The 12,274-nt window shown below is 36.0% G+C and overlaps 1 protein-coding gene across 1 annotated transcript in view; it reads right to left on the bottom strand.

Annotated features, from left to right (window-relative positions):
* Positions 1–12,274, bottom strand: part of ATRNL1 (attractin like 1) — a 542,236-nt gene that overhangs the window by 434,184 nt on the left and 95,778 nt on the right. The window contains exon 10 of the mRNA XM_075504052.1: positions 11,916–12,070. Coding sequence (XP_075360167.1) covers positions 11,916–12,070 — 155 coding nt within the window. The remainder of the gene's footprint in view (positions 1–11,915; positions 12,071–12,274) is intronic.

Here is a 12,274-nt window from a genome sequence, read left to right on the forward strand (position 1 = left end):
CCATCAGACCACATATTTCAAGGAAGCCTGCTTAACCTGCTTAAGTTTAAAAAATAAAAAAAAAAAAAAAAAAAAAACAAAAAGAAACCCAAACACCCCTCTTCTCTCCCTCCCCAGCTTAAAACAAGAATGGATATTAGGAAATCCAAGAGGGACAAATTGTCCTCCAGGCTGGTGTCACACAGAGCCTAAGTCACTCTAACTCCTGGCTACGCCGGTCCTGTTCTCATTCCCACTGTCAGAACAGTTCATCTCTGCTAGTGCTGCTGTTCTGGCACTTCTAATGCAGAAAATTATTTACAGCAGCACTTTGTGCAGTTAGCTTCCCCTTAGCACACCATGCTGAAACAGCTCGGTGCAAGGTCACACAAGGGTGGACTCGGCCCACGAGAGGGGGCAGGACATCATGGCTACGGGCAAAACTGCAGTCATACGCCGCTAGACCGACTTAGGCTTCCACAGAATCACAGCCTGAGCCCATAGAGAGAGTCAGGGCGAGACTGTGGCTGTGATAGATAAATCAATTACATCTTTTTATAAATTGGAAACAGAAACTAAAAGCACATTATTACCAGAGTAACACAGATGGTCCAAACAGCAATAATTTCAACATCAGATGGTGGACTTGGAATGAATTTATTAGTTTGAAGAAAAAGAAAGTATAGTAAATTTAATTCACTGTGTTATAGGACCAATGTATCCCCAAAATCTTGCCTCTTTTTCAACTCCTACCTTCTGTCACTACCATTGTTAACATTATATTATCATAAAATTATGGTATTATTAATACACTTCATCTATCACAATTGTTCTTTTTTTATTTTCTCTACTTAAATCGAATGGTGAAAGTACATACATGCCAAGGAGATGTTGTTCCTGAAACAGTTTCAACAGAAGAGATCGCAGTACTAGGGCACCAATTAATTACTTGTGATCACAAGTTTCAGATGAAGGTAGGAGTAGTATTAAATACGAAAGTTGTGTATTCCCCATATCCCAGCATAACACTGGCATTTGATGTCTCCATGGTGTTTGAATTATGTAAGAAATTCAGACTAAGAGCAATATTATTTATTGGAAATAAGTGATCAACAATCATTAATCCAATATCTATTTCAAGAAAATATTTCCATTTTAAAAGCTATAAAAAGCAAACATTTTAATGCTACAAAACCGACCAGCAAAATCTTGCTGTTAAACTTTAAAATCAAGCTCTTGCTGCTGTAAGTCATTACACATTAACAGAAACAGCATGTTTCTGTTAAAAAGGCTCATATGCCTTTGATGCTAAAGGAAACAATTAAAAAAATCCGCACTAAACTTTCATCTGATCTTGGAAAGCGTTGCACGTTGTTTTTTGTATTTTTACAAACATACATACAAATATATAGTGTTTCCTGTACTTAGAAATTTATTTAAGAAAAAGTGGGATTTGATGTCAAAGAAAAACCATGAAACCATAATAAAGGCCGGTTTTGAGATAAGAAACCCTTGAGGGCTGGAGATATAATAATTCCTTTCTTGTTGATGGTATTTGTCAAACTGGCAGGTCTTTTCAATAGAGTACAAGAAAAAAAGGGGGAGGGAAGCACATTACAAATAGCCTTCCCTCTTATCTCCTCCTAGCCTTCTCAATGACTACTGAACGCTGAACGGAGCACTGTGCAAGAATAATACTTTTGCTCAGCTTTAAATTCCTGGTCAGAGTTTCTCTCTACAGATTGGTTAATACAAAATACAGATAGTTAACCAACTGATTTTTGGTGGGTTTTGGTAAAGAATAGAATTTTTGGTAAAGAAAAGAATAGGACAAATAGAATTTGTCCCTGCCCATCATCTTGAAACTTCATTTGAACATTTCAAAGTACGCAAATTTCCAGACTTACTGTACAGTTCCAAGAAGAAAGTGACAAACAGCAAAGGCAGTATGAGTTTCAACATTTTTTATCGCTATTACAGCCTTCTCTGTGTTGTATTTGTTGTATTAAGTCTAATAAGGATAGTAAGCTCTATGAAGTAAAGAATAAAATACTTTCCTCTGTAAAACGTCATGCACTCTTAACGTATTATACAGATAGTAAGTGGAAGATATGGTATTGGTTGTATTTACCGTTGTCTCTTTATGTATCTGGGTATAATATATTGCAGATGGAAGTCTATACTGCTTTTAATAGCAACAGTTACTAAGTAGATGAAGGAGTGATACTATTCATTCCAAACTGATTAGCAGAATTCTTAGTCACTGGAAAGTACAAGGAGGAATACAGGGCCTGTTTTTCCTCTCAGCAGGGCTTCAATTTCAAGAACAAGTTCTACCACATTGTATCATTATAAGAAAAAGATTCATACTCCTCCCTTGTTTAGATTAAATCGTTACCAGATGATACAGAAGTGGCTCCGAATTCACCAGCCATACAAATTACTTACGTGATGAAACACACCACAGAAATGCAACAGATTTGAGGCGATCCAGCTGATGCTGGTAGAGAAAAATCCTGAATGAACTTTGCATGGGGTAGTGCTCTCCAGGGTCCACATTCCGATGGGACAGGCCTTGACACCCTATACTTTGTTCAGTCACCTATATCCTTCTCATCTACATCCTACTGGCAATATTGCATTACTCATATCAGAGAAGATGACCAAGGCATTTTATAGAAACGTTCTCAATGTTGCAACAGTTAGGACAAGTTCACAGAGCTTGAACTGAGATGGGAATCCAGGCTGTCTATGAGGGACAAAGACACAGAGAAGGAGTTCCTGAGAATTCACTGCGGCACAATTAAGGCTCTGCTGCTCACATCACTAAAAATACAACCAGTTACGTCAATACAAAGGTACTATAATAGCATATACAGTAGAGTAAGAGAAATAAGCTATAGCAGTATAATATATTCATACATTACTAGAATATATCCCATGAATGTATCCGTGATTTTATAGGAAAAAACCCCCACATTTCTAATCAACATAGTCACATCAGTAAAATACTCCAATATAGATTTGCTTTAAAATATTTAACCAAGATCAGATTTACCAAAATGTGACTGAAGGAAGAGGGGAAATATAGCATCCTAGTGCTATCCAGTTATTCCTGCAAGTCTTTTTATGAGTGACTTCTGCTTTTCAGACATACAGTTGAACACACCATTAAAAACCTGTTTAGGAGTGGAGGGCAGTATAAAGTTTGCACTTACCATTCATATCTGATTTTGAACAATGTATTACTTAAACATTAGGGCAGAACCGGAGCAGACACAAGTTAACACAGCTCCATTAAATTCATGTCTGAATTAAGTTAACAAAGCAATTTCGAAAATTATACAAGTTGAGCATCCAACTACCTCCAATTCAAATTTTATTTATGAAAATCTAAGAGAAACGCACATCTACAAGCTGGTTTAAAGGTGGTTACTCTCCCCTTTCTTCATCTAATTTCTTAAATGTATTATGGACATCTCAGTTATTTTCAACAACTAAAAAGACTATGAGAATGACCCTGAAAATGTTGACAACTCACTCCCAAATCTACAAAATTTTGTAAAGAATATAAGAGAACATCAAGGAACTGAAATATTCCCTTTGCAGAAAACACTACAGAAACTCAGATGAAAAACTGTACGCATTGAGCAGAAAAGCAGCTTATTTCCACCTCATCTTCATTTTCCTCCCCGACCCTGCAATGCCCAATACTGCACTCAAGACTGAACAGAAGCACCATGCCCATTCAGAACTCGCAGGTGGAACTCTCTCAAAGTGATACTCTCACTGTTTCCTTTAAAGGTTGGAAAGGGTTCATCCTTCCAAAATATGATAAAAGGAAAAAGACTTATTTCATATAGTTTAATAGTAGTTAGAGTAATGATCCAAGATGTAGGAGAAACAGGTTCATTTCCTACCCAATGGGATTTAAACCTACAGCTTTCATCTCTGAGGAAAGTGCCCTAACTGTTCAAGCTAGACAACTCTTCACTACTCCAAGCTAATGCTGTTCCACTGAACAGGGGAAAAAAAAAGTTAATATTGTTAGAAATAGGGAGCAAAAGTTGTTAGGACAGTCTCTAAAAAAGGGGCAACCAGTGTTCTATACTTTACTTCCAGGATCACATTTGTATTTTTGCACTGGCAGGCAGGTTTAGTGACAACCTCTCACTAAATTTGGAGCTATACTTTAAGAAAAGATATACAAAACTACATACTTTATGTTTACATTATCAAATCATTTCTCAATTTTAAACTATTTAAATAGATTTGAAATGTCAAGGTATACATGGTTCTGCTCAATCACACTCTCTAACACCCGTAGTGCATCCTTACGTACTATGTGGAATCCAATGTCAGGTTATGCTTGTATGTTCTCTTTACGTATTTCCAATAACTACTCAGTTAGTTTTACTCTGGTAAAAGAAGAAACGTTGGTTCACAAAGTATGGACACACATTATACTTCTGTCTAGTTCTCTTTTCTTAACTCTGAACAAGTAAATATAAACAACTAAAGCACCATGAAAGTTAGGTACAAACAAAAAACTTATTTTCTAATTCATTCCACACTGCATAAATATTTTTCTTTACTCAGATAATAAAATTCTCCTTACTCTCAGGAAAACATAAAGGCAAACATGTCTGAAACAGCATGAATTGAATTTGAACTATAGATCTAAGATCTACAGCAGAGTCTATATACATAACAGTGAATCCCCAAGCAATATAAAAAATACCAACAACCTTGAAATTTACTATTAAAGGGAGAAATTAGTGCATTATATTATTATGATTTTGCTGTTCTAATAGTACAGTGATACAGAGGTAATTGCTACTTCAGACTGCAGCAGAACTACATTTATGAATTAAGTGCTCAGGAACACATAAAACTTAATCTATCACAGCCGCTGCTTTACATTTTCTTTGTGATAGCACATTGATAATCCATTTGTAACTCCAGAAGGATGGAGAATTGTAAAAATAGATGGTTTTGTGTTGGGGGGGGGGGGGGGGGGGGGGAAATCTTTACAGACATTTAAACTTACTCATTTTGTTGATAACAAAGACTAATGTTGAAACAACTTATTTTACAAGTAAACAATTTATGAATAAACAACTCATTTTGTTACAAAATACAAGCAATATGTTTGATTACAAGTGAAACAAAAGTTAATCTCATGAGATAATCTTGAAAATTTTTTCCAAACAGGAAAAAGTTTTTAAGCTTTGTTTGAATACCCTAGAAGAAAGTTAATATTTCACATGCAATATTGTCTTCCATAAGCAATTACATTTGAATATTATTTAATCTATAATAATAAATTGAAATCCAGACAGTAACAAGACTTACAAAAGAAATATTGCAGAGTATATTATTATCTTAAATGTATGGGTTATTGCACTTCTCCCATAGATACAGACAATGCTGAAATACAACTACCACTAGGAGAGAGCATGTAAGCAGCTGCCGTGTTCCAAGGATTTCAGGTTTTGGCTTTTATAGAGGTTCCCTTTCAGTCATTCTGTATACATTTCTAGGGTATCCAGATACCTTAGCAATTGGCATATGTGAAACAAAAGGATGGAGACTGAATACTTCATACACTGAAACTAAAAGAACTGCCGCCTTAGGCATACAAAAATATATTTACTAACATTACCATTGCGAGAGGAACTAAAATCAATGTCCTTACTCTTACAAAAAGCATTTTTTTCTTTTTTTTTTTAAATACTACTCTCAGTAGCTAGAATCTCTGTTTTAAATTCTGATTCTGTATGTCCAATTGATCTATTTTTATCTGCAAATTTTGCATCTGAATACTCATAAAATATAATCTAAATTATTTTCCTAAGCTCTGATTGGAATAAAAATGCAAGAGTTTTAACCACCAGGGGGTTCCTGTATCACAGTTTTACAATTAAAAAAAAAAAGGGGGGGGGGGGGGGGGGGAAAATGTGTCTTATTAATCCCAAACTAATACTTCAAAAAAATCTATCCTAAAGTTGTAGAGTACAGCTTTGAAATTTTTTATTTGCAGTTGGGCTGAAAACAAGTTCTTCAACATGCACATGTGCACAATTGTGTATATACATATATATAAATATGTATTCAATACATGTAAGTATATAAATATATAGTGTGGTGGTTGGGGTTTTTTATTTTTTAGTAGTCCTTCATCAGGTTCCCCAGGTTGAAAATTGAGCTCTCCTTCAGAAATTAAAACCCACATGGACATGGCCTTCCAACTACCCATCTGCACATTTAGAGAGAGAGAAGCTTTCCAGTAATGCTAATATCATACAAATTATAAATGTATTGTATAAATCTGGTTTATCAGCACTGTAACATTAATTATAGGGCAGCACAAGGAAGAAAGACACATGACGTGTTTTTTAAACCTTCATACCAGCTACAAAGATTGAGGATAAAAGTGAAGAAACAAAGCTGTAATGCTGCACCCCTCTTTTCTTCCCAAGCCTACAGGACAGAACAGAGCGAGGTAGGATTCTTGCTCCAAATCTGGTTACCAGATATAACCTTGTTTCAAAAAGCTGGTTGTTGGCATAGCCCAGAAGATGGAATGTGACTGAGTATTCACAGTGTAACTGCTGGTAGTTTTCAGGACAATACCACAGAGTTCTATTTTCTCTGGGAGGGCTTTCCATGATTATTGCAATACCAGAAGGCCAGTAACAGCAAGCAGAATCCATACTAGTTTTTAGCTCATTTTCATTACACTGGAGCCCAGTCGACAGCTGATCCAAGTATGCTATTTTCGCTCAAATTCATGTAAATGTATGTGAAAGCATGTCCTCAAATTTTCCTAACTTGCACCAAATAATCCTCAGTCATGGTCAAGGAATAAGATGTCTTCATGAAGTGGTTTCATTTTGTTTATAAATGTTTAAAAAATTAAAAACTACTTTGCCTGAAGTGTTATTTATTTCATTACTCTCATCCTTTCACAGAATTAAGCCCAGTTATTGGGATGTGTACTCATTAGACTAACTTCTGCAAAACAATTATACTTTGTTTGGAGCAGGACTTGGATGAGAACTTTGTATGGTACACAGACCACCATGGTTTCCCTCTGAAGTGTATTCTATTCCTTAAACAATCTATATAATCAAATTAATCAAGCATTCAGAAAAAACTCTCCAGCACACTAGCCTCGTTGAACCACTCTGCCACTATGTAGGCAGAAAACACAGTGATGAACTTGAGGCCAACCGTAACTGACTCGTGTGATTTTGTTCCTGAAAAAAAAAAAAAAGCAGACTGCACTAACGTCAAACTTTGCACCAAGAAGAAAACATAAGCAAAACATCAATACTGATGCGTGTCATGCTTCCTCTCTAGTTCTATTACACATTCATTTAAACTAATCTCTGTGAGGTCTAAGCACTTTGTAGAATTTAAAGTCAGCGGTGATTATCTACTTACTTTCTACCATGTCTCAGTCTCCCAAAGCTATGCACTTTTTATATATTACAAAGTAGGAACTGGGAGAACTCGGGGTCTAGCTCCTAACATATAGTTTCTCAATTACACAGCAAAGACTTAAGAACAAGATAACATTTGATTTTGAAAGATAAATCCCTATTCATTAATTACAAGCATGCAGCCATAATTCACACATTCAGACAAACACATCTCAGTTTGTCATTAAGTATCTTTCAAAATGCTATAATGGAAGAATTGAATAAACATCCTAGTTTGAAGACTGACAGTTATCTCTGTAACAGGCAGGATCTCACCAGTTGAGGCCCTTCAGCTTCTTTTCATGTACTGAACAAGTAACTACAGCACTCCAGTGCACAGCAAGTAAAGAAAAGCCATAACCAACATCAGTTAGAAAACTACAGGTCAACCAGAGCATCAAAGGTTGAGCCTAGTGGCAACCCCGTCCCCATTGCCAAGATTCTTTTTTCAGCATAATGTAAGCAATAACAGCACGGTCAGAAAAATACCTCATCTCTATGAGGATAACTATTTGTGGATCTTTAAGGAGCTGCTAGAGCAACTTGGCGGCAAGTCTGCTGGTAAAATATCAGAGGACAAAAGCATACCAAAGCCCAGGTTTCTAAAGCTCACTTTACGCCCAGTCTTCTAATCATATAAATATGTTCACTGCTATTTCAGTAAATACACCGAACAATATTAAATTATGAAAATTAGAGTATCATAATAGTTTTCATAGCATCTCCAGATCTCTGAGTCTTCAGCTTCAACAAATATATTCAGATGCAGTAAGCATTTAAAATTACTGAATTGAGCTCTTGGCTCATGACACATTTAACTGTCTAAAACTTATGCATCTAGACTAAGTTCAGTACCTAGAGAGTGATGACTGATTCCAGAAAAGAAGAAAAAGCAGCAACTCTGTCCTAAGATTGGTAAAATTAATTGCTCTCTGGAAATACTTATCTCCCCCCATTGACTAGAGGAAGAGTCTGGATTACCACATTGTATTAAAAACCAAGCTTTTAGACAGCTAAACGTAACCGAGATGAATCCCCCCAATAGTTATTTCACATTAATATGAAAAACAGTAAGCATTTTCATGGATAATAAAAAGCTGAAGCAATCCATCCATAAGACTATGTCACATATAATAAAAGATATCATCAAAAGTACTCTATAGCCCAACTTGAACATAAATAGTATAGGCTCTATCTCTAGGATTCACCTGGTTTCCAGACAGCACCCATTTTTTCCAAGACAGAGCATAACACTCTATCACTTGCTAGGTATCTAGGAAATGCGATACTGATAGCATCATATATTTTGTCTTCCTAGCATTGTTCAAAAACTCATGATACAAGGTAAATAAAATTCTGAAATATACCCATTCCATAATTATCCAATTCTTAGTAAAATAAGTATTTACTATTTTCTGAAAAAGTACGTCTGTATCTAATGTGTGCTGTGAGACTTTTTAATTTGGCCAAATGAGTAATACAGAATATTAAGTTTGTATCAAATCAATCTTCATAAATTTAATTTTTTTTAAAAAAGAGTAATTACTACATCCGTTTCTTTTGTACTTCATCAGTTTCATAACAAATGGAGAATATGACTTGCAAGAAAATACAAATACCATATTAAATACTGTAAGCAACTAGAAAAACAGAAATATTGTTTCACAAAAAAAAAAAAAAAAAAAAAAGGAAAAAAAAAAGCCACACACACATTTTCATGAAGTAGGATAAAAGCTCCTGGTGTGTGAAAGTCAGAAAGCTACACTTACTCAGATCCTGGGACTCACTATTGATTCTCAAGTGCAGATTCTACAAATAAATGTAGACTAAAACCATCCTCTAAAATGAAGAGGGAGCTCTGTTTCATTAAAAATTAAAACCAGATGTAAGCTGAAATGAGAACAAAATCAATAGCTCACACCATCAGATGCCTACAAGAAGCTACAGAATATGTAATACAGGGATTCGGTCAAAAAAATTCAACTGTTCTGAAAAGGCATTATTCGCATGCTCGGTGAAACTGGCAGGAAATAGTACATATATGTCCCATGTACTTAATTTACCGATTATTTTCTTATGAGAGCAAATGCAGAAGGGTTGATATCAATACACAAAGCCATAAAGAGCCATCAACCAGTCCTATAAAAAGGATCTTGTCTCACCCTCTTCTACAACTGTATTCAGATAATAAATGCTTGCCAAAAATACATCTAGGCGCTATCCACAAGCTATTCTCAAAAGGATCATGCACGAGTCCATTTCCCAGACTGTTCTGACACATTTCCCAATTTTTAGTTCCCAGGACAAGTGGCTGTGGTTTTTGGCCCAAATATGACCTCTGTGTTTATATTTGCAGCCTATGCATAAAATATGGACATGAACATTAGGGAAGGGAAAAACTATTTATAGTAAGAACAACAGTGGCAATAAACAAGACAGGAAACAGATTATGGACTCATTAAATGCCCTTAGACTTACAGCCCCCACAATCCTATAGGGAAGCTTTTCTATAACTGCACAGCTCGAATGGTTGGAACCATTCTACAGACTGAAAGCTTACACCCATCTAGTCTTGTCTCGAGACTGTCTTTTACCTTAAACAGTTTTCCTCCAAAGTGTATTCTTATCATATATTTATAAACAACAATCTTTTGTGCTCTCGGGCACTCTCTTGCAAAATCAAATATACCACATCCTTTTATTATCTCCTAAAGGCTCCTCATGCTTCAGTCAGCCTTAAAACCACTTACCATGCACAGATCTGTTTGAGTTTTCTTTTCTTAAATGTGTGTTGCCAAAATTCTACAAAAATATCCAGCGCCTTGAGATGGCTTTGATGCTTCTTTCTTCTTTTCATTAGGACTGCATAGGCAACTTCCACAGCCACGTGCCACTCCTGACTCGGACACACAAGCCCCTGTCCTTTCTAGCAATGTGCCTTCAGTTTGTAGGAGAAAATTCTTATAATTTCCTAAGTGTATGACTTGCACCTTGTTCCATTAAACATTATCTCACATCGACTGTCATTTCCAATCATCTCATTCTCCCTGAATGACAGTCCAATGTACACCAAGCTGGTTGTCAGCAAAGTTTTGTGGGGTTCTTCTGTTATTATTCACTTCTACTTTTGAACTCGGGTAACTGGGAATGAACTTGTATTTTGACATTTGTACTGCATACTAGCAGGCTTTGGTGCTTCAGAAGTAAAACTTTTTTTAGCACCATCCTCCTAAGAATATCTTCTGTCCCATGAAACTAAGCACAAATAGCTTTGCCATTTTCATTGCACTGTTGTCCATAGAAACACAGTTTATCCTTAACATAACGATGCAAAAGTATTCCATAGTTTGTTATTGCCCTGATTCATTTAATGTACTTATCCCATTAATCTATACGGGGGAGTATCCCCCAGAATTTTCCTCCCACTCGGCAAGACTGCTCATGCTAGCTTGTGGGTGAGGTATTGCTCCATGTGAAACAGACATATACCAAGGCAGTTATCCTGATCAAGTAATGTATTTCAGTCTCAAAGTCAGAAATCTTTTAATTAATTCTCCAATCTGATATGCATAGGAAGAGGCAGGAGGGGAGAGCAACTTGTCAGAGAGGAAGATATCCAGGAAAATCCATGCACCTCAGCTATCAGCCCCAACCCGTGTCTATTCAGCTACAACCAGCTACCTACCACAATCAGTCTCCCAAGAGGCTGTTTCTCTACACTCTGCTTCTTGTGGTGTGGACTTCCTATGTTTCCAGATTGCTCTTCAGCTTGTGGCAGCCAAATCTTTCTTAGTTTCCTGAGCATCACCACCTGACTACCCCTGCCTCGCCTTTCAGACTGCTGCCTACCTAAGCTTCCCCACTCCCTCATTTTCAATTCAGGCCTAGTGTGGTGCCTTGGTATAAGCACTGAGCAACATGTTTTCCAAACTGCCACCAATTCCAAACCTTTTTAGGAACCTCTCAAGTGTTACTTGTGGGGAAATGTTTGGTTGCGGTTTTGGGGGGGTTTGTGTGGTTTTTGTTTGGTTGGGTTTTGGTTCGGTTTTGGTTTTGGTTTGGTTTTTAGTACTATGCAGATATTCAGTATGAAAAATCAATCAACACTTGGAGGTAATAACCACTAGGGACTCTGTTCAACGCACTTGCATAACACCAAAATGCACCAAGTCTTGCAATTCATTTAGTAACATATCCGCTATTCATATTATAAGACAGTATTAGGCACATTTTTACAAATTGGTAGTTTTAGCTACTATGCTTTGTCCCACAAACCAAAAACTTAAGACTATTATGGAACAAAAACCTGTTTTAAATTTTACAATATAAATTATAAATAACTTGAAGGTGTTTGGGATCAAGACATTAAAGGATCACATTAGCTGGACTTGACAAAGCAACACTGTGATATTTAAAACTCAAATGAGAAACATACAATACAATACATACCTATATCATATGCAAGAAAGTCAGCAGAAAAGCACTTTGCACCATTACTCAGGGAAGTATCATTATGAGTGTTTCCACCAAAAATGAGCATAGCTCCGTTGATTAAGACAGCTGAATGAAGATACCTTGCAAAGCCACTATCCTTCAAAATAGTCCTGCAAAATATAAGGATAAATTAATACATACTAACAAGTGAAAAAAAATATATATATATACACACACATCAAGAAAATTTAGAGATTAAAACAATATACAAGGAACACACTAAAGCTATTAGTAAATATGATGAAATGTATTCTGATTGTTGCTAAGATTATGGATTTTCTCATGTGACAACAAATATATTTAGCATTCATTTA

The sequence above is a fragment of the Mycteria americana genome, chromosome 6, assembly GCF_035582795.1.
Source record: "Mycteria americana isolate JAX WOST 10 ecotype Jacksonville Zoo and Gardens chromosome 6, USCA_MyAme_1.0, whole genome shotgun sequence".
NCBI classification, from domain to species: domain Eukaryota; kingdom Metazoa; phylum Chordata; class Aves; order Ciconiiformes; family Ciconiidae; genus Mycteria; species Mycteria americana.